The following is a 23648-nucleotide window of genomic DNA, read 5'->3' on the forward strand; positions in this document are numbered from 1 at the left end:
CACCCATTAATGTGACGAAATCCTGCCCTTTCTCTCCTTGAACACCCTTCTTTTCTATTTTCCCAATTCTGTCTACCAGTCTACCAAAGATAGACACTGTGGCTCCCTGGGCAGAGGAGCTGCCAGCTCGCCTGCCCATGAGCACATGGGGACTTTGTGCCACTTTCCCTAACTGTCAGCAGCAGTGCTCCGGGCCACCTCTCGCTCCTGGGGGATTTCACAAAGGCAGCCATGTTTAATATTGTGAACTGCGATCTGTCTCCTGCTTCCCCGCCCCGCCGAGCAGTGATGAATTTCGGAGCATGCTCAGCAGAATTGGATTACATTATGCACAGCACAAGCGCTCATCACCAGCACTGCGCCCCTCAGAATACATGCACGCGGGATGAACTGCTGAGCCTTCAAAATCCCAGTTCGTCACAACTGATTTTATTAGCCAACGCACATCACACATGAGTGGGAAGGAAGCTGCATTCTCGCAGCTTTCATTCATCCCTGGAACACTCTGCCAGGACACACGGCGGCTTCCCAGCGGGCTGGTTAGGCCTTGCCGGCCGTGTGCCTCTGCAACACTGAAGACACCGCCTTGCAGCCCGTCACCTCTTCCGGCAGGCAGCCGTCCTGGTCGCGGAGAGTGGGGTCAGCGCCGGACTGGAGCAGCAACTCCACGATATCCAGAAACTCGCAGGCAGCGGCTGAAAGGGTCAGACAGGACAAGTTCACCAGGGGGCAGGCAGGGCGCATGCGCAGCAGTGAGGCCCGCGGGCCCACGAGCAGCCTCCGGCTCAGAACTGCGCAGCCGCACAGCCCATCTTCAAGTCTGAGCCAGATCAAACGCACCTGTGTTGGCTGCCTAGAAACACACATTTTTTTTTTTTTTTTTTTTTAATGTTGAGACTTCCTGACTCCTCTTTTAGGATGGGAAAAAAGGAACATTTAAAAAAACAGTTTCAAAGAATGTATTTTGCTTTGATTTGTATTTTAGAGTCATGATAGGTATGTGAGCTATGTCATAAGGTCAGAAATATGTCAAAATATTTAATTCTGTGTCTGAAGTCAGAGTAAACTAAACTTTAAAATATATACATGAAATACGGCTAGCTTAGTAATTAGAGTACCAATCAAAGGAATTTAAAAAATTCGTATTTATTTATTTTTACAGATTTATTTATATTTTTATTGAAAGGCAGATTTAGTGAGAGAAGGAGAGACAGAAATAAAGATCTTCCATATACTGGTTTACTCTGCAAGTGACCACAATGGCCGGAGCTGAGCTGATCCAAAGCCAGGAGCCAGGAGCCTCTTCCAGGTCTCCCATGCAGGTGCAGGGTCCCAAGGCTTTGGGCTGTCCTCGACTGCTTTCCCAGGCCACAGGCAGGGAGCTGGATGGGAATGGAGCAGTAAGACATGAACGGGCACCTATACGGGATCCCAGCAGATACAAGGTGAGGATTTAGCCACTAGGCTATTGCTCTGGGCCCATTTTAAAATTTTTAAACATCATTTATTTGAAAGGCACACACACACACACACACACACACACACACACACACACACACACAGGGAACACTTTCATTCAGCTGTTTACTCCTGAAATGTTAGAAATGGCAGAGGTGGGCTGGGCTGAAGCAAGGAGACCAACGCAGATCTCCCACACGAGCGGCAGCCCAGCCATCAGGGCCTTACCGCTGGCTCCCAGGGCTTGCACTGGCAGCAAGCAGGTGCCTGGATTGGTTATTGAACCCGGGTATTAAACATGGGGATGCAACGGCTTAATGTGAGTGTTATTTGCTATGTATACCTGCCCTAATAATCTTTAAAAAGTAACAAAAAGCACCAATAAGTGTTCTTGACAAATCCAAAGCACAGGAAGAAGGGAAAAGAGCGACATTTACTGTCACAGGGGCTGATACTGTGGCCTAGTGGGGGAGACTGCTGCTTTATCACCCCAGCATCCCAAATGGGTGCTGGTTTGTGTTCCGGCAGCTTCATTTCTGATCCAGTTCTCTGCTAATGTGCCTGAGAAAGCAGCATAGGATGGGCCCAAGTGCCTGGGTCCCTGTCACTCATGTGAGACTGGGAAGGAGTTCCTGGCTCCTGCCCTCGCAGCTCTGGTCATTTGGGGAGTGAGCCAGCAGATGTAAGATCTCTCTCTGCAACTCTGCCTTTCAAATGAGTAAATAAATATGTATCATAAAGATGGGATGGTGTTGCCTCAGGATGCACAAAGGAAGCACAGGGCTAGCACAGTCACCTGCTCTTTTGCATATATATGAAAGTCTGATTTACGACAAAGCTGGCATCCTTGATCAGTGAGGAAATTAGATCTAATACTCACTCAGTACCGAGACCAGTGAGCGAGAGGCGAGCAGGCAATTCATGTAAGATGCAGCAGCGACAGCAATGAACATGAACGTCAGTAATCAGGGAAATGAAAGTTAAAGCCAGGATAACCACTTCATAGTCAAATGCATTGATGCAAATTAAAGCCTGAGGATGTCAAATGCTGTGGAGGCCCAGGGCAAGGGAACCCCTTCAGCTGCTAAGAGCCTTCACTGGGCAATCAGCAGTGCAGATTAAACCTACACACACGTGCGTGCGTTCCAACTCAGAACTAGATTTTCCGTTCTAGGCTCCACAGAAACTGTGCAGGTATTCAACAAGATGGGGTTGAAATATAATATATAGGGTATGATTCCTTTCCATCAAGATTCAAAACTAGACAAAATTAAACATTATTGTTTAGACCTCCAAGTACGCAGTGAAAGCATAAAGGAAATCATTAATATAAAATTGAACGTGGTTCATCTCTAAGAGGAAACAGGAAGCCACATGACTACAGAGCTGCAAACAAGGGGCTTCCAAGATAATACTGGTGAGGTCCTGTTTTATTAAAGAGTTATTTATTTTTATTTTAAAGGCAGAGGTGGAGAGAGATGGGTGAGGGAGAGAAATCCTCTGTCCACTGGCTGCCAATGACCACAGCGGGGTTGATGCAAACTCAGGAGACTGAAGCTTCGTCCAGGTCTCTCACATGAGGCTTAGGCTGTCCTCTGCTGCCTTTCCAGGCCACAAACAGGGAGCTGGATCACAGCGGAGCAGCCAGTATTCAAACCAGCACCACAGACGGAGGCATAACTTACTACATCATGGCATCAACCTTCTGTTGTATTTTGAAGATTTATTTGAGGGCCCGGCGCGGTGGCGCAGTGCTTAAGGTCCTCGCCTTGCACGCCCGGGATCCCATATGGGCGCCGGTTCTAATCCCCGCAGCCCCTGCTTCCCATCCAGCTCCCTGCCTGTGGCCCGGGAAAGCAGTGGAGGACGGCCCAGAGCTTTGGGACCCTGCACCTGCGTGGGAGACCCGGAAGAAGCTCCTGGCTTCAGATCGGCATAGCATTGGCCGTTGCACTCACTTGGGGAGTGAATCATCAGATGGAAGATCTTCCTCTCTGTCTCTCCTCTCTGCATATCCGCCTTTCCAATAAAAATAAAATAAATCTTAAAAAAAAAAAAGATTTATTTGAAAGGCAGAATTAGAGACCCAAGTTTTCTTCCATCCACTGGTATTGCTCCAAATGGCTGTAACAGCTAGGCCTGGGGCAGGCTGAAGCCAGGAGCAGGCAATTTCACTTTGCTCTTCCAGTGGGGACCAGGAACCCAATTCCTGGCAATTGTCTGTTGAGTCCTAGGTCCTTTAGCAGGAAGTTGATTGCAAGCCAAGCAGGCTGGTCTCCGACTGGCACTCCTGTCTGTGATGTCACCATCATGAGCAGCAGCTCAATCTGTGGTGCCACCACAAAGCCTTTCCCATGCCATGCTTTAAGCACTGCGCCATCGCACCGGGCCCAGGACGGTAATTGTATAAGAGCCAAAAACCTGGTGGCTGGTGAGCTAATTAGGAGACCTCGGTAGTCCCTTGGGAGGCTTGAAAATAGCCCACGTCAGCAGGAATACAAAGAAGGGTCTGAGTAAGAGCCACTGAAGCTCAGGCAGAGAGGCAGCAGGGCAGCGCTGTCGGCGAGGGAACGGGGAGAATCCAACGTGGCGTCCTATTTACAGTCTGGGAGCCCACACACGCGTGTCTCGCTATTTCCAAGGAACACTGGGCAGGAGTCGTGGTGCCTGAGCTCAGCTGCCACCCCAAAGGAGCGCTCCTTTGAGCACTGGCTGCTCCACTTGCCATTCAGCTCCTTGCTGACGCGCCTGGGAAAGCAGTGAAGACGGCCCCAGCGCCTGGGCCCTCCGCTACCCACGTGCTAGACCCGGAGAGAGTTCTAGGCTCCTGACTTCGGCCAGTGTCGGCTGCTGTGGCATCTGGGGAATAAATCAGTGAATGAAAGATCTCTCCAGCTCCAAAATCCAAATAAAAAGACAGTCAAGTAAGAGACTGGAAGAACAAGAGTTTCTGGGGGGACTGAGCTGAAAGCCCTGGAGGGGGGAGTAATCTCGGTGTGGTATCTGATGAGTGGATGGTGCTAGAAACGACCCATGCTGACACAAGCAAGGAGCTAAGACTCAAATCTGAGAAACAAACCACGCAGGCCACATACATTGTCACCTCTATCCCTGTTCTGTGTGATATGACTTCCTAAAGAGCTGCATGTATCTATCGGGCCTGTGCCTGGGAGAGCAGTGCAAGACGGCCCAAGGCCTTGGTACCCTGTGCCCGCGTGGGAGAGCTGCAAGAAGCTCCTGGCTCCTGGCTTCGGATTAGTTCAGCTCTAGCTGTTGCAGTCACTTGGGGAGTGAATCAGCGGACGGAAGATTTTTCTCTGTCTCTCCTCTCTATCAATCTGACTTAATTTGCCTTTTTGCTATTTCCTCTTTCATGGCAACAGCTTCCTGTTTGAACAGTCTGCCACTGAAGACGCAAGCACCTGGGAGGGAGCACATGGTAGCTGACACCCACATGGGAGACCACATGGGCCTGCAGGTGTCGGACCTGGACCAGGCTCAGTCCTGGCTGTCGTGGGCATGTGGGAAATGAACCAGATCTCTTTCCATCTGTCTATTTCCTTAATTGCCTTTCAAATAAAGTGAAAATAAATAAATAAGGAAACTATTGCAGAAAAATTGCTTCATTTCCTTTGCTTTCCCATGCCACAAGCAGGGACTTGAAAGCGGGGCTGCTGGGATTAGAACCGGTGCCCCTATGGGACCCAGCCCGTTCAAGGAGAGGACTTCAGCTGCTAGGCTACTGCACCGGTCCCAGCTGGGCTTAAAATGATTTTGTAGTGGCATTTCTTCTTTTGCTTCCTGCTGGTACTCAAGTAAAAGCAGAGCAGTTTCTGGGGGCAGGTGCTGTGGAGCGAGTCCTGCCTCTCAGGTGGGAGATTCGGAAGGAGTCCTGGGCCTGGCCTGACCATGCTGTTGCAAGTACTTGGGGAGCAAAACAGTGGACGGAAGATGTCTCTGTTGCCCTGCCTCCCCCCCTCCCAAATGGTGTGTGTGTGTTTCCCTGGCTTCCTGGCTATCTGCCGTGGAGTGGGCACAGAGCTGACGGGGCAGACCTGGCTGTGATGAATGATGAACACGGGAGGGCTCTGGCATCCTTGACATTATGTATGCTGAAGGCCGAGGCGCCCGAGCGTCATCCATAACCCCGGGCTGGAGGTGGTGTGCAGTGAACCAGAACAAGGGTGCAACCCCGGGCGTGGCGGAGGTCCCTGGATGCCAGCTCTGCTCTCACTGGTCTAAGCATCCCTACGATCCAGCAGGAGTAGAAACGTTAACATCTGATGAAAGAGAAACGGTCCAGGGAAGCCAGGATTGCCCATCCGGTCCGGGCAGCTGCTGGCAGCGTGGGATCCCACCGCCATACAGCCCCCGAGGAAGGGGAAAGCCAGGCCACCTCTGCCCGCGGCCCAGGAATCGGCAGTAGGTATTTAGGATTATAACACCTCTTTCGGAAGGTAAGCTTCCTTCCAAAAGAATTGCAATCAACACTTTAGATGTCTGAAGCTTTATCATGACTCACTGACACCAAATGAGGCTTGAAGGAAGACAGTCTCCGAACAGAGCAAAGGTGGAGACACGCTGGCTAGTACACAGCGGCCGAGAGGGTAGTCTGCGCATAGCTAGTTACACGACAGACACATTTTGAGCTTTGACTTCCTGTGACAAACTCTTTGTTGTGTTTTAAGATCAGAGCTTTCAGTGTATCGGAGCCAGAAACTTCCTAGTATTTAGATCTGCATTACAGGAATAACGATGATTCGGATCTACCAGACCACACTGGATTCAAATTGATCTCAGCACTCAGGCCTGAAAGTCCGGACTAAAGAGAGGTGTGCTAGGGTGGAGACCCGAAGGGACACCGAGACCACGTACGCCCCGTGGTGAAGTGATCTCTCCAGCAGTGAAACAGAAAGCAATCATGGAAACCAACCCAGAAAGAGAGAGCAAAAACTGAAGTTCCACGCCTAGAGGACCACAACCAAAAACAGCCTCCCTGGAGTCTTTGGCAATTTCCTAACTGTTTAGAAGTTTAAGTTGAACTCTGAAGTGAGACTTCAGCTTGGATATTTAAGAGCTGCGAAACAGTACTTCTGAGGAAGAAATGTAGGATCCATAGAAAAAGAAGTTTTATGAACAAATGTTTGGGAGTTACGTAAAGACAGACTCAGAGGAGAATGAAAAACAGAGAACACAACAGCTGAGGGCTTGAGTATTGTATGTTCTTAAAAGTCTATACACGGGCCCAGTGCAGTGGCCTAGAGGCTAAAGTCCTCGCCTTGAATGCACCAGGATCCCATATGGGCACTGGTTCTAATCCCGGGTGCTCCGCTTCCCATCCAGCTCCCTGCTTGTGGCCTGGGAAAGCAGTCGAGGACGGCCCAAAGCTTTGGGACCCTGCACCCTCAATGGAGACCTGGAGGAAGTTCCTGACTCCTGAGTTTGAATCGGTACAGCTTCAGCCGTTGCGCTCACTTGAGGAGTGAATCATTGGACACAAGATCTTCCTCTCTGTATATCTGACTTTGCAATTAAAAATAAATAAATCTTAAAAAAAAAAAGTGTATACTGAACTGCATGAAGTCTGTTCTTTACATATGTGTGTAAATTACATATCTTATATATAAGAGTATATATATATACTTTCATGTATCTTCATATATTTTATAGGATTATATAAGACATATTAATATACTATTATACCTATTATATAGAATATAATATATAATATACATAACACAATATATTATATAACATCCATATTATAAATAATAGCTACTTAACATATAAATACATGATATAGTATTATAATACATAAAACATATAACATTATATATAAATATATATTTATATAATGTATAAGAGTATATATATAAATAAGGGACAGAGTTCCTTTTTTAAAATAAAAATTTATTTATTTTTATTGGAAAGGCAGATATACAGAGAGAAGGAGAGACAGAGAGGAAGATCTTTCATCTGCTGGTTCACTCCCCAGATGGCCATGATGGCCAGAGCTGAGCTGATCCAAAGCCAGAGGCTTCCTCTAGGTCTTCCATGTGGATACAGGGTCCCAAGGCTCTGGGCCGTCCTCTGTTGCTTTTCCAGGCCATAAGCAGAGAGTTAGCTGGGAAGTGGAGCAGCAGGGACACGAACTGGTGTCCATCCGGGATCATGGGTGTGCAAGGTGAAGGTTTAGCCTCTGAGCTATTGCTCTGGGACTAGGACAGAGTTTCTTTTTTTTTTTTAAAGATTTATTTTTATTATTTTTTTATTGGAAAGGCAGATATACAGAGAGGAGAGACAGAGAGGAAGATCTTCCGTCCGATGATTCACTCCCCAAGTGAGCACAATGGGCCGATACTATGCCGATCCGAAGCCAGGAGCCTCTTCCGGGTCTCCCACACGGGTGCAGGTTCCCAAAGCTTTGGGCCGTCCTTGACTGCTTTCCCAGGCCACAGGCAGGGAGCTGGAAGGGAAGCGGGGCTGCCGGGATTAGAACCGGCGCCCATATGGGATCCCGGGCGTGCAAGGCAAGGACCTTTAACCACTTGCGCCACCGTGCCGGGCCCCAGAGTTTCTTTTAAACACAGAAGTGAACTGAACTCTGACAGGAGCCAGACACTCAACTTGGAGACTCACTGCTGAGTAGGCATCAACTCTGCCTCATGACAGAGCCGCTACTGCAGGCAGGTGCCCGAGCAATATGAAGGCCCTTCAAAAAAAGCCCCAGAAAACGGAATTAAAGTTTATTGTGATGGAGAAAAAGTTTAAATCCAGCTGTTTTTTAAATGTGTATTTTCAAGAATTTTTGGAAGATTCCTAATTCATAGATATCAAGATAAATGTATAATTTCCTTTAATTTTCCATGAACTTTCTGAAGTATCCTTATAGCTATTGAAAAAAATACATCTTACACCAGTTGGATGGTGAGCTCCTTAAGTCTTTGCTTTTTCGTATTCTCAGTTACAGTGCTGAGAATCTGGCTCGGAATTCATGAGTTCCCTGATCTCTCTGCCTTCGACACCATCAGCGGAGCAGGTGACAGCTGCGTGAAAGCTGCCCACCCCTCACCACAAAGAAGGGAAGCCGAGCATGGGACGAGCAGCAAAGGGTGCCATATTTTACCAAATTATTTGGGGCTATATAGGCACCTGCATTGTGCTGGAAATCACAAAATCAGGTCTAGGCCATCTTGGTTGGAAAAGCCTGAGCAAGTCCATGGGGATTAGAACAGTGGTTGAATTTATGGCACCCTGGGAACCTCTATTTGTCAAGTGCCATGGAGGCAGCCCCGACACTGGCACAGGTGAAGATGAATTTTCATTCAGAGCACTGAGCCTTCTGACTCCATTAATCCTCAGGGTTTTGATGATGAATTTCTTTCTTTTTTTATTTTATTTATTTTCACTCTAACGCCTCCTCCCACTGCTCCGTAACAGTGTGGCTGGAATGGAACAGATGGCGCTTTACGTGGAAGGCCGAGGGCTCGTGAGGATACAAAGCCTACCCACTCAGCAATCACATGACCACACGGACGAGGAGAGCCTTGATTTCCCCTGGGAGACAGAGGCAATGATATTAATATTCCCAGTGGAGGAAGTGGAGGGGAAGGCTTGCAGGCCATTTATAAGGAAGACAACACTTATACCAATAAGGACCTCAAGGACTGTGGTTAATCACCAAATTACAGAAGGACCAACGTCTAAAGAGTCAGAAACACTCAGGTGAAACTCGCGGATAATGGTTTTAATATGCTATAGCACAAAGGCTGCTTGGGATGAACCAGCAGGGACATACAGTAGTAGAATACTGGCCTTTAGTTAACCTGTGATTGGCTCCGACCCAGTTTTAATCGGAAGCCAGGATTTACAACCTGCTTAAGGATGGAGTTTGACAACTGCTATAATCAGAAGAGCTGTCAACACAAGGACAGCTGTCAAGCCCAACCGTAATTCATAAAAAATAATAGCTAAGCCCGCAAACACATCCCCGATGTGGCTGGATTTAACCATACTTAAAGGTTTATGAAACTTGCAAAAATAGGCTTGGGTCCTAAAATCAAATTAAGTAAGAGAAAATAGCCACTGAGTGTCTACTAAATAAAAAGGGTTAAATACTACTAAGTGACTAAAAAGACGAAATATGTCCTTCATATTCCCTGGCACAGAACAGGCGTTTAATAAATGATTCCTGTTACTATCTACACGTGAAACTGCTCGGCCATCTCCAACTTTGGCAAAAAGTCCAGTGATCTAGCTTAAACAAAATCCAAATTTGAAACAAGTCACTCCAAAAGTGATTAAATTCACAATAGTGCTTTCGGACAAGCACCTGGAGGAGCAGTTAGGACACTGCCTGGCATGCCTACATTTCCTGTTACACTGCCTGCAAAAGGGAATGCCTCGAATAAGTGCAGCCCTGAGCTCCTGGCTCCTCATTCCAGCCTGGCCCAGTTCGGCCCTGACTGTGTGAGCATTTGGGGTGTGAACCACAGGATGACAGATCTTTGTCTCACTTTGTCTTTCACATATTTTGGTTTATATATATCTAATGTCCATATTATGGTCAATTGCTTTGTTTTATTTTTCAATTATTTTAACACATATATTTGTTTTGTTCTTCCCCCAAGATTAATATAATGTGAGATATAATGTATAATGTACACTGTTTTCCTACAGCCATTTCGGGTCATATTCCTGAGTCAAGCACGATTTTTATTTATGTTTAAGCTCTCAGTGAACAGAAATAAAAAAATAAGAGCTCCTACGTAGAGACTGATGTAGGTTAATTCTCAAGTACAGTATTGACATTAGCTTTGATCCACTAAGGAGAGCAGTAACAAAGGATTTTCATTTACGTTGTTTCCAAATAATGTTATGATCCACAAAGAAATGCATGCCTTGAAAAGACCCAGGACTGTAATTACTTAAGAAATTATGAGCAGAGGGTTGGATGTGCAAAGAGACGATCTGTATATGCGCCCCGGTTCTGCTGCCTCCAGGCTGCCCCACTACCTGAGACATTTCTCTAGACTTCGGTTCTCTCTCTGCAAAGGAGGAAAGCACAGCCAATCTCAGGCATCTGCTGCAAAGATTAAAGGAGATTATTTATAGACAGTAGGGCCAGGTGTTTTCAGTAGCCACTGACCCAGCCTGCTTGGAGTTCTGACTTCTCTAATCCTGCTCTGGCTTCCTGCAAACCTGTCTGACTGTATGCAGCAGATGATGGCCTAAGCACCTGGAGCCCTGCCAACCGCGTTCTGGGCTCCTAGCTTCAGTCGCACCAGACCTGGGTGTTGCAGACATCTGGGGAATGAACCAGCAGGTGCAAAATTCCTCTCTTTCTGATCTCCAAATAAAATAAATAAAAATATCAAAAATCACAGTAGCACCACAATTTACTCATTTAGGTTTAAAAGTTCTTTGTGTGTTGGGGCTAGCACCAAGGCCTATTTCTGGCTCAAGAGGCCTTGTGTTAGCTTGTGATGTCACTGAAACCCAAGCCTGGCATTTTCTAGGACACACTGTTAGCTCCCCACTGATCACTGTTGCAACTGGGCCTTTCTGTACTGGGTGAGAAGTGAAGGAGTCTGGGGACATTTCTTCTTCCAAAAAAAGATTACCTGCTGTCTTTTTACCCAGCAAAGAGTAGGTACTTAATAAATAGTTGTTCAATGAATGATCTAGTAAACTAAACAATATTTAAAATACTAATAAGTTTTATGATATTTAGATTTTAAATGGTTTAATCTTTGGACAGCTAGTATACACATATGATTCGAATGTAGAAGTTATAAAGGGTTTGCAAGGCAAAGGTTTTAAGCCCATTCCTATGGCTTTCCTTGGCAACAGACATGCTTAGGCTGTCATGCATCCTTCCAGATATGTCACATGCGCTCACTGGCAGACACATGAAGATAGGTTTCATGGTTGCACACGTCATGCACTGCTCAACCCTCATCTCTTCACTCAACAATGTATCTTGGAGGTTTTCCATGATGGTACATACTGGTAATATCGCTTATTTTGAAACTAGCTAAGTAAGGTCTTTTTAAAGAAATTCCTATCTTATTGTTATCTGTGAATTTACTTTATATACCTCAAGTTTAGATGGACACACTCCTAAATCCATAAGGACATTCATCCCTAATGGTTCACTAAGGATGACAAAGTGATTCATGCAGATTTTCAAAAGCACATTCAGGGCTCGCAGGCGTGGCCTAGTGGCTGAAGTCCTCACCCTGAACATGCCAGGATCCCATATGGGTGGCAGCTCTACTTCCCATCCAGCTCCCTGCTTGTGGCCTGAGAAAGCAGTCGGGTTATATCAGCGGTTGTAACGGCCACACTCTCTCAGCAGGTGTGTGAGTCTCCTTCCTCCACACTCCCAATGCTGCTGTGTGTACACGTCACTGTCAGGCAACCAGAGTGAAACACACCTTCCATTACCTCTGTGCTTTTAGATGTCCTGAGGTTTGTTTTGTGGTCTAGCAAATAGTCTATCCTGAAGAATGTTCCATTTGTATTTAAGAAAAATATATATTCTGTTATTGTTGGATGGAGATTCTGAACAAGTCTGTCAGTTGTGGTTGGTTGGTTATTGTACAAGTGTTCGATTTCCCTGTTTATATTGCTTAGTTGTTACACCCATTATTGAAAAAGAGATCTTGAAATTTCCAAGTGTTTTTGAATTGCCAATTTCGTCCTTAATTTTTGTCAGTTTTTGCTTCATCTGTTATGATGCTGTTATTACATGTATTTGTGTTCATAACTGTTACATTTTCTTGACAGACTGATGCAATTTGTCATTACAAAATATTCCTCTTAATCTCCAGTAATATTTTTTCTTTTAAAATATATTTTATCTTTATTGGTAAACATCACCTTTCTTATGGCTGTTATGTGCCTGCTGTCTTTTCCCCATAGCTTTGTTATTTACTGTATTTTAAAGATTTCTGTATGTATATAATTGGAAGATAGAGGTTGAGTTCTAGTTCACTACCCAGATGGCTACAACAATCAGGGCTGGGCCCGAGTGAGAGCAGGAGCGTGGAATTCCACCCAGGTCTCCACGTGGGCGGCAGGAATTTGATTCTTCAGCCTTCATTTGCAGCACCCCAGGTGCACTGGTAAGGAACTGGATCAGAAGTGTGTCGTTGTCAGTGTGAACCAGCAGTAGGATATGAATGTGGGTGTTCCAAGCGGGTAGCTTGACCTGCTGGGTCTCAATGCCTACCTCAATCCTTTATTTTCAAACTATCTTTGAATCTAAAAGGTATTTTCCATAGACAGAATAGAGTGGGACAGTAACAATATGCCTTTTGACTGTTTAACTCAGTCTCACTTTATGTTATTACCAACACAGCTGGATTTACATCTGTCATTTTGCCTTTTATTCTCTATATGCATCACATCCTTTCGTTTCCTCTGTTTCTCCATCATTGCAGTTATAATGAACGCGGTCTTTCTATCAAAATATCTTCCTGTATTGTGTAACATTCTACAATGTGTATGTGCTGAGAGGAGGTGAGGAGAATGATGAAGGTATCATGATGTGGTACCACCAGACCAGGGATACTGATGCAATGACCAAGAAGTTCCTAAGTGACCTGCAGGCGGGCAGCACAGCACGTGCAGGATGGGCACACTGGACAAGCGGTGATTCCTGACCCAGACAGAGCAGGGTACTGTGAAATTTCATCATGCTCTCAGAATATCATGAGAATTAAAGTTTATGAAATTTTTTCCTCTGACATTTTCCATTTAATATTTTCAGACTGTAGTTGACTACGAGTAATTCAAATCACAGGAAGCAAAACTATGAGTGAAGGCAAACTATTGTACAGCAAGACAGAATTTCTTCTAGAGGACATATTAGATTCCGTAGTGACCATAATTAATATCATAGTGGTCACTGAGGGTACCAAGAATGAAATAGCAAATTCCCACAGGGGGTTGGAGGAACCTCCATTTCTGCGACTTAAGAAATGTTTAATTTGCTGTGAGTGTGCCAATCAGAATGTTAAGATAACTCCAGTTTTATCAGTTATTGATCTAGTTTTTTGGATGAGCGAAAGGTTATTTCACTTCTATGTGCCACTATTTTCTGATCCCTGTGAAAGTTGCACAAAGTTTAGATGAATAAACAGACAAAATATTCAAGTCAGATGATTAATTTAGAAACATCTTACCATAATGTAGAGCCGTCTGACCTTCATTGTCCTGTAAGAGAAACAAACCATGCATTTTAGAAGTCTGAGTAGCTGCAGAAGCATAAAAACATGCGAGTTATAACCAGTTCATCTGCCAACAGCGAAGTTGCATGGGTCTCACCGACCCAGGGAAGTCAGCTGTCAGTTCTTGGACATTATCAGTAGCTGGTGAGCAAGCTTTCCACCTTGACAACAGAAGAGAGCTGTAACTTGGGCAGGACACTACAGCCGCAGCAGAGTGACAGAGCAGACATATGCAGGCAATATATCAAAGGCAACCCCTTAAAATGTGGCAGTTTGGTTTCTCAATTACTGGCAGAAAAACTGACATTGCATCATTCATTTTTTTTTCGGTAGTAGAATGTTTCTAAGTTTGTTTCCAAACCTGAGGTGTCTATAATTTGTAGTAAGAGTAGCATTAAAAAGAAAAAAGTGTATCTATTTGAAACGCAACTATCTGAAATCAAAAATGCTTTAGAGCCTCAGGCTTAGGGCAGGCTGAAGCCACTGCTGGGGACACTGGCATCCCATATTGGAACATTAAAAGTTGTTTAGTCCAGATCCAATTCGGCTCCCTGCCAATGTGCCAGGGATGGCAGCAGAGGATGGCTCAAATACTTGGGGCCCTGCCAACCGTGGGGGAGAACCTGGATGTTATTCTTGGCTCCTGGCTCTAGCCTGGCCTAGCCCTGGCTGTTGCAGTCATTTGGGGAATAAACTAACAGATGGAAGATATCTCTCTCTCTATCACTTTGCCTTACAAATAAAGAAATAAATCTTCAAAAACACTTATAATCAGATTTAAGAAAACAGTTTGGGAACTTGTCAAAGAAACAGAAGTACTTTACTATAGAAAATAAAGTACTGTTTACAGTGTTACAGTGATGAAACAAGTTTTTTTTTTTTTCCAGAATACACATTATTTATTTTTTTATTACAAAGTCAGATATATAGAGAAAAGGAGAGACGGAGAGGAAGATCTTCCGTCCGATGATTCGCTCCCCAAGTGAGCGCAATGGCCAGTGCTGTGCTGATCCGGAGTCAGGAACCAGGAACTTCCTCCAGATCTCCCACATGGGTGCAGGGTCCCAAGGCTTTGGGCCGTCCTTGACTGCTTTCCCAGGCCACAAGCAGGGAGCTGGATGGGAAGTGGAGCTGCTGGGATGAGAACCGGCATCCATATGGGATCCCGGCATGTTCAAGGCGAGGACTTCAGCCTCTAGGCCACACTGCTAGGCCCTAAACAAGTATTTGTAGTACATTAAATATACAGAATATCTCTCAAAATCAAAGGAAGATAATGAGAGATTGTGATTTTCATCACAGTAACCGTTGGTGAGTAAGATCAGATAGCAGTATACGCAGCAGGATAAAACAAGGACAAGTTAGTGGCTTTTTAACGTGTTTATAGGCTCACAAATTCTGGGCTAATAAAGTTAGGTTTCCTAAGCAGATAACATAAGGAGCTGTGACTTCAGAACATACATTTCAGAAGTTAAATCCAAAAGCTCCTAGAGATTAGTTGGGCATTTCAACTTCTCAGTTATTATTTTTTAAAAGATTGATTTATTTTTACTGGAAAGGCAGATTTACAGAAAGGAGGAGAGACAGACAGATCTCCTGTCTGCTGGTTAACTTCCCAAGTGGCCGCAACAGCTGGAGCTGTCAGTCCTTCAGGGTCTCCCACATGGGTGCAGGGTCCCAAGGCTCTGGGCCTTCCTCGACTGCTTTCCCAGGCCACAGGCAGGGAGCCGGGTGGGAAACGGAGCATATGGAACACACGAACCTGCACCCACACGGGATCCCGGTACATGCAAGATAAAGACTTCAGTTACTAGGCTACCATGCTGGGCCCTTCGTTACTTTAAAAAAAAAATTTAAAACCAAGATCGACTAACTTGGTATACTCACACTAACTAGAACAGATCTCTGAGTTATTTTTCATGCTACCTCTTAAATTGGGAGCAACTGATTCCATTTTAGGTAACAGGCAGATGAGAACTGGGTACTTGTAACCTGATACTCAATTCCTAATATGTGTGGCCAGTACTATGTCTCTGGCAGTCAGGAACACACGTTGAACTCTTCTGATGAGGAACTGGGGCAGGGTGATATGATAGCAGTCAATATTCCTGGGGACCCCACATTTTCTTTTTCATGGTTGCTTTTTTAATGTTAAAAAACTTCATTGTATTTGAGAGGGAAAGGGAAGGAGAGAGAGAGAGAGAGAGAAAAAGAGAGAGAGAGAAAGGGAGAAAATTATTCTATTTCCCAGCTCACAAATGCCTATCATAGTGAGGTTGGGCTAGGCTGAAAGCAGAAGCCCCAATTCTCTGCAGGTCTCCCAGGGGAGATGCAGGAATCTGACCCCATGCCCTACCACCTGTTGCTTCCCAAGGTGCAGTTAGCAGGAAGCTGGGGTCAGAAGCAGAGTCGGGACTTGAGCGTAGGTACAACACGAGGAGTGGCCATCCCAGGCAGCATCTTAACTGCTGCACCAAAACCAACCAGGCTGAGGATTTTGCAAAGTAGAGCCGGAGGATAGAAGCTAGTGTTTAGGGAAGGTCCTTTCCTCTCTGTTCAAAACAAAGCACATGAAAAAATCCAGACACAATACAACAAATATTGCGTACCTAGACAAGATCCCTTTAGTAGGCAAATTCACAGACACAACGTAGAATACTGACCACCAGGGACCAGGCTCAGGGAAGCCTGGACAATGATGGTGAGGCAACAATGTTGGACGGATTTACGGTCACGGAATGGTACATTTCAAGGTAGCTAATATGGTGAAGCTTGTTATGTGCACTTTCTCATACTAAAAAAAAAAAAATGAAAGGTAGGGGGTTTGAGCCCCAAACTCCAAGAGACTGAAGGAAACCAGGCTGTGGCATGACACAATGAGGCAATCATAAACAAAACCTTGCCGACGAGAGACTGAAAGTATGTGTTCTGTTTTAGCTATGCACCTGCCTTTCTTGGTTAGGCAAGATAACAACGAGGTACTGTCCCGGAAACGCGTCCTCTTTTTGCTGCTTGCAAACCAAGTCCTGCCCGGTAGAATGCAAGGCATTTTGCGTCCCAGTCTTTCTTACCCCTCCCCATTCTCTCTCCATCCATCCTGTGACTGCTAGGTCTCTGTAGTAACACCTATCTGGCGGACACTGCATCCCCCAGCGCAGTACCTGGGTCTGACCCCTGGCTCCGGCTCCTGACTCCAGCCAATGAGACACTATGAGGATGTGACGGTGGCTCATACAACTGAATGCTGCCACTCACGTGAGAGACCTGCTCAGCCAGTCCTGAGTGAACCAGCTAGTGGGAGCTCTCCCAGGTTGTCAAACACACAAAATAAAAAAGAATTGGATTTCCACAGTTGTACACTGAAGGCTATCATTCAATCCTTTAGAGATGTGTCTTGCTCTTTTGTAAAATTCCTCTTTCAAACACCTGAGTATTTCAGACAGGTTTATTCTGTAGTTACTGTATTTCCAGGGAGAGGGAAGGTGTGCTGCTAACTGGGCCGTTTATTGTACTGGTTGCAGTTACTGAACACTGCATCCCGTGTGCCTTCTGTACTGTGGGTTCCTTTTCATTTGTTTATTTGGAACTGAGAGAGAGAGAGAGAGAGAGTGTGAGAGGGAGAGAGAGGTGCTCAGAGTTAGAGAGAGGGGTGGCAATGGGGAGGGAGGGGGAGAGAGAGAGAGAGATATCTTCCATCTGCTGGTTCACTTTTCAGATGGTTCCAACATCTGAGTGCTGGGCCAGAGTGAAATCAGAACCCAGGCTTGATGAGGGGCTCCCGCATTGCTGGCAGGGGCCCAAACATCTGGGCCTAGTTCTATTGCTTTTCCCAGCATCCTTATGGGATGCTTGTGTTACAGGTGCCTCTTTCCACTATACCACAGCGCTAGTCCTCTTGTGGGTTTATTTTCAGGTTCATTGGGAGTGAAATTTTATCAGTGAAAAAAAAATCTGTGGAATTGAAAATATCGTATTAATAACTGTTTTAAGACTCAGTTTTCATCTATTTCTAGATTAGGTACTCTACCCAATATAATTTCTTTCTATTCTACTAATACCAAGTGAGGCACTGATGAATGAAAATATTAAATGCTTGGCTCAGAATGAATTCATAGAGAATCTCTTTCACACTAAGCCACTGATAACACTGCTGTTTCCTATGCGTAAGCTCTGTAGCTAAGTTTTTAATTTTCCTTTTTTCTGTTGCTAAATGCACTTTATTGAGCTGAACCAAGAGCTCCATTTCCAACTCAAGGTTTATATGTATTGTATGGTCATGGTGATAACCAGCTTTGAGGCTGTAGTCCGGGAGTGGGAATTCTCAAGTGGTCCTCCATTTCCTTTTTGTAACCGTAACAACTCCGAAGCTCTGGTTCAGTCATCCTTGGCCTGCTGCCTCCACCATGATTAGCTCAAGAGACAAAGGAGCAACCTGCAGGAGCCAGGCCAAGACGAATAACAGACCCTCATACAGGACTGGATTTGCCTACGATATGACTAATTAGAACTTTCTCCTTATCCACTAATTTGATACTTAAAAACATAAGAATTTTACTTTAGAAGTAGTGTTTCAAATGAATATATGACAGAGGAGGCACTCAAGCAAATTAGTGGAATTAGAAATAGTGATAAAAAATTTGAGCTAGTAACATAGTTTGAGGTAATTTTTAATATTATTTCTAGGCTTGGAACACACTGCCTCCTTGTGAGATCTGTGACCGTACACAAGAGGATTGAGCTAATCTGGCAATTCCAAAGTTTGAAAATGCATTTGATGATTCTTTCTCTAAGCATTTTGCTAGCTATATAACTTCAAGCTTCTCGCTTTAGGTTCTTGGCTTTTTGTTTTTGTTTTTTGAAAACTACGGATACGGTTACTACAACAGGTAATTAGAGAACCAGACAGCTTAAGCCAGCTGACTTTCCAACAAATTAGAGTGTTAACCTTTACACATTTGAACATTAAAACACCACCCCTATAAATTTTTTTTGCTGTAATTCTTCCTGAAGCACCCTTCCTACTTCGGTTTATCACTCCATGTAGAGGACACAGAAGACGATTTAATCTTCCCGTGATGAGTTGAAGCTAGCATCCCAATTAGATGATACTCCTGAAAATCTGACACCATGTCATTGCACTCACTGTAATCCTCTAACATAAATGATGCCTTTCCAGGGCACTGGGAACACGAGGCAATCTGGCTTTCCACTAAATGGCCCCACATTACTTTTGTTTCTGGCCAAGGTTGACTTAAGTCTCTCTTTGAGAGCTGCTCCTCAGTCTTAGTCTTCTCAATTATCCCTTGTCATTGTCGGTGTGCCTTTATGGTGTCCCTCTGTCATCCACTGAAGGCTGGAAACTGGACAGGCGAGACCCTTAAGCCAAGCCTAGAATTAGGAAACAGTTTCAGAGCAATGGCCTGGTGGTGGTCCCTCAGCATGGCTGGAGGGAAGCTTTGCCTCAGATCTGTGTGTTTCATTTCCATGGTGGCTTTAGGTCATAATCTCAATCAGTACTTTCAAATTAAAATTCTTTTTTAGGTCATGGAAGTTTTAGTTCATATGGAATTTACTGTGCTGATCCAAAACCAGGAGCCAGGAGGTTCTTCCGGGTCTCCCACGCAGGTGCAAGGTCCTAAGGCTTTGGACCATCCTCGACTGCTTTCCCAGACCACAAGTAGGGAGCTGGATGGTAAGCGGGGCCGCCAGGATTAGAACCAGTGACCATATGGGATTCCTGTGTGTGCAAGGCGAGGACTTTAACTGCTAAGCTACCATGCATGGCTCGATCAGTCATTTTTTAAGGCAACTAAGCACATTTGTACCTATAAAAATATTCTGAAAAATTAAGTATACTTTGCAAATTGTAGCAGAAATGGCTGCACTGACTGTAACATGCTACTAAAATTGCTGGTGAGGGCCCGGATAAAAAATCGAGTGTAAATGAGCAGTTGAAACTAAAGAATGGCTAATACATGTGCTGTGTCCAGAAGGTGGTTTTCTTAGCTTTGTCTAATCATTGGAGACTCACAAGTCTGCCACTGGGCGGGCACACTGATCATCAATTTATTCAGAGGAGCTTCAGACAGACACTAGACACTATTTAGAACACTGTCATACGAGAGCCCCTGCAGTAATTCACGTGAAAATGGATGCAGCCGCCCAGGAGCTCTCTCCCAGAAGCAATAGCTCTGGGGTAAGAAAACCATGCCAGTGGATGTGGCGCATCTTTGGCTCAGATGTCCTGCTGCTTCCCAGCAGTCATTGTATCTTGTAACACAGCTTCAAGGGACACACAAAGGATATGGTAATTACAAGACACTCAGACCAATGCAATGAACAATGTCCCCATCAATTTATCAGTGAGAATATCATATTTATCTTGAACAATGTTACTTATCAATAACATTGGTATCCTAACTGTATCAATTTATCAGGGAACTTGGACGGTTTTACTTAAGATCAGATGTCCATGCAGCAAGCGAAAGTATAGTCAATTCTCTTCTTCTTTTTAAAAATTTTATTTGTTCTTATTGGAAACGCAGATCAGATTTACAGAGAAAGACTTTCCATCCATTGGTACACTCCACAGATGGCTACAACGTCCGAAGCTGAGCCAATCTGAAGCCAGAAGCCAGGAGATTCTTCCAGGTCTCCCATGTGGGTGTAGAGTCCCAAGGCTTTGGGTCATCCTCTGCTGCTTTCCCAGGCCACAAGCAGGGAGCTGGATGGGAAGTGGAGCAGCCGGAACACAAACCTGCACCCATGGAATTCTGGAGCTTGGAAGCTGAGGATTCAGACACTTCACCACTGCGCTGGACCCTAGTCAATTTCCTAATACAGAATTAAACATACACAGCCATGGTCCTGGTCAACTGGCTAATCCTCCCCCTGCAAGCACCAGGATCTCTTATGAGCACTGGCGTATGGTCCAGCTGCTCCACTTCTCATCCAGCTCTCTGTTTGTAGCCTGGGAAAGCAGTGGTGAATAGCTCAACAGCTTGAGACCCTATATCTGCATGGGAGACCCAGAAGATGCTCCTGGCTTCCGGCTTTGAGTTGGCTCAGTTCTGGCTGTTGCAGCCACTTAGGGAGTGAACCAACATACAGAAAATCCATGTCTCTTTCTCTCTGTAAAATCTTTCCAATAAAAATAAATAAATGTTTAAAAAAAATCATACATAGCCAGAATTTCCATTCAGAAGCTTAATTTGAAATATTTTTGGGATAGCAGAAGACGTTGCCAACTGTCTGTGTCAGTATGAATAAATCTCTTCCATGGCACATGCTCCTTGCTTCTTTTGCCTAACTATACCTAAGAGGCCTGGGATACAATATATTTTACTATATTTGGCTGTTTAAGTCAAGGGAACTTGACAGAATAATACTAAGGTAGTATGGCCAATGCTAAAGCATATTAAAAGAATACATACTTGAAGATGCTTAAGGTAATGGGGGCCTATAATTCCACTTCTGGGAATTTATCCCCAAAGAAAAATGGTTCTCTCCGAGTCTTCATCTTAGTAGGTGGTTTGGTATTTTACTCCATTATTTATCCAGCTTAAAGTCAGGAATAGGTGCTCCACCTTTGATTAATCTTTCCCTCACTTACTGTATCTAATCCATATGCAATTCCAACTGGTCCTACATCTAAAATATCAGGTCAAATCAAGTAGTCCGTGGAAAACAGAATTAAAAGATTATTTTAGTACTATTTTTTTTTTCAAATTCACAGTTGTATCTTCAACAAGTTCATAGAAAATGTACCTCTTTTAAAATGGCATATTCAAAAAATTTGCTTTTAGCATATTCTTCTTTGGCAGTGTAATTGTATATGTTTATGGAGTACAGTATGACATTTCAACGATGTGTACATTCACGCTGTGTGCTGATCAGACTGGGGTAAGTGGCACATCCATCATCTCAGACATTTGTTATTTCTTTGTGTTGGAGACATTCACAATCTCTGGTAACTTAAAAAAAAATCCTAGATTAAATACTTGTGTATTTTCATGCGGTGCAGGGCGATATCTCAACGGGTATACAGAGCTTCATGCAACCTCATCAAGGAGTTATTCTTCCCATTCCGTTGGCTGTGAGGCAGTTACCCCACCACATTAAAGAACACCACACTCCATGACAGTTACCTGTCTTGGTGCCTGTTATTTAATCTCCTCCATGTCTTAACCCTTCACTTTTTTTCTTTATGCCAAAGTAAATTTATCTTTTAATACCCTTCTTACATAAGCCTTTTGAAATGCCCTTGATCTTCTCTGTTACTAGCAGTTATGGGCTGATGTGTGCCTCCCAGACTGGAGTGATGGTCTACAAGCCAAGGACTGCCAAGGACTGCCAGCAAGCACCAGGAGCGAGAAGCAAGGAAGGATTCTCCTCTACAGGTTTAGAAAGGATAGTGGCTCAGCCACCAGTGAAATGCTGCTGGTTTAAATAATTTGTGGCATGTTGGAAATGACTACACCGCATCAGTACACATCTCCAACATTTCCTACCTGGACTAATTTTTCTCTTCCTCCCCTACCTCCCATCCCACTACAACATATTCTTCAGACAGTAGTTACAACAACTTTTTCTAAAGTTAAATCATAGCGTGCTACTATCCTGCTTAGAAATCTTTAAATGACTTTCTCTAGTATTTAGAATAAAGTCCAGTACTCCTTAGGTATGGCCTAGGAGAGCAGCTGACAACTTTTTGGTGTTAGGACTCTTATATGAACTCTTCAAAATGATCAAGGACCTCAACGAGCTCTTGCTTATAGGGTTAAAAATCTATTAATATTTACCATGTTGAAGATTAAAGCTGAGAAATTTAAAAAAATCCATCATATATTACTGTGACACAATTTTAAAAATGAAAAAAAAAAACTAGAATGTGTTATTTTATATTTTTGCAATTCCTTCAGTGTCTGGCTAGCTAAAAACAGCTGGCTCTATACACCTAGTTCTGTGGTCCATCTACTGTAATACCATATGCAATGTGGTCACTGGAAAATGCTACACTCATGAGAGCATAAATGTGAAATGGGCAAATAAAGGTTTTGGAATTATCATGAAATAATTCTGACTTCAGGGACCTTATATACTAAAAAATTTTTACCAGTCAATCAATTGAACAGTCAGTCATGGATCCACACAATTCTTTGTCTATAGGAACATTCATTTAACAAAAGTTATTCATTCAACAATTATTTACTCAGTGTCTACCACACACTAGACTAAATTCTAAGGTACATTAAAAAAAGACAAAAACCTGTCCTAACCAGAGGAGGAGAGAACACATCAAAGAAAGGAAACAAAACACACAGTAGGTTAGGTGATGTGAAGTGACAGGAAGAGAGCAGGAAAGGACAGGAAACACTAGGGAGCGGGCAGGAAGGTAACACAAAGAAGGTAGTTAGGGCTGGCCTTCCTGAGAGTAACTGGGGCTGAAAAACTAGAAGGTGGAAAGGGAAGAAGTTGTGTGAATATCTTGGGCGAGAGATGGAACTGAAAGGAGGCCACTGCGTGTTCGGGGCAGCGAAAGCAAGTTAGATCAGCAAGAGATGAAGTGAGGGGGCAACAGAGGGCCAGATGGCACAGGGCTTGTAGAAGACCAAGTGGTACAGGCCCCGGTAAGCCACTGTGAAGATTTTGGCTTTTATTCTAATTCCGTGGGAAGCCACTGCAGGGAGCTGTGCAGGGCAGGAGCCTGACTTCATTTACGGATGAAGAGGATTACTCTGGCTGCTACACTGAAAACAGAACAAGGTAAGCAATAGCACTAGATAGGAAGCTATTTCAATAACTCCAACACCAACAAAGATGATCTGGGCTTTAGTGTTAGCAGGAGGCAAAAGCAACATGATTTGTTGGTACAGAAGTGAATGCAAGAAAAAGAATAGTTATGGATTCCGCCAAGAATCTGGCTTGATCAACAGGGACACAATTGCCATTAAT

At 44.4% G+C, this 23648-nt stretch overlaps 1 protein-coding gene across 1 annotated transcript in view; it reads right to left on the reverse strand.

The window, feature by feature from the left end:
- Positions 1-412: 412 nt before the first annotated feature.
- Positions 413-23648, reverse strand: part of ACBD6 (acyl-CoA binding domain containing 6) — a 151446-nt gene continuing 128210 nt past the window's right edge. Inside the window, exons 7-8 of the mRNA XM_040984347.1 lie at positions 13650-13680; positions 413-695 (exon numbers count right to left, since the gene is read on the reverse strand). Of these exons, the coding sequence (XP_040840281.1) occupies positions 541-695; positions 13650-13680 (186 nt within the window). The 3' untranslated portion in view covers positions 413-540. The remainder of the gene's footprint in view (positions 696-13649; positions 13681-23648) is intronic.

The sequence above is a fragment of the Ochotona curzoniae genome, unplaced genomic scaffold, assembly GCF_017591425.1.
Source record: "Ochotona curzoniae isolate NIBS_2020 unplaced genomic scaffold, NIBS_Ocur_1.0 contig_4105, whole genome shotgun sequence".
In the NCBI taxonomy this organism is placed as follows: domain Eukaryota; kingdom Metazoa; phylum Chordata; class Mammalia; order Lagomorpha; family Ochotonidae; genus Ochotona; species Ochotona curzoniae.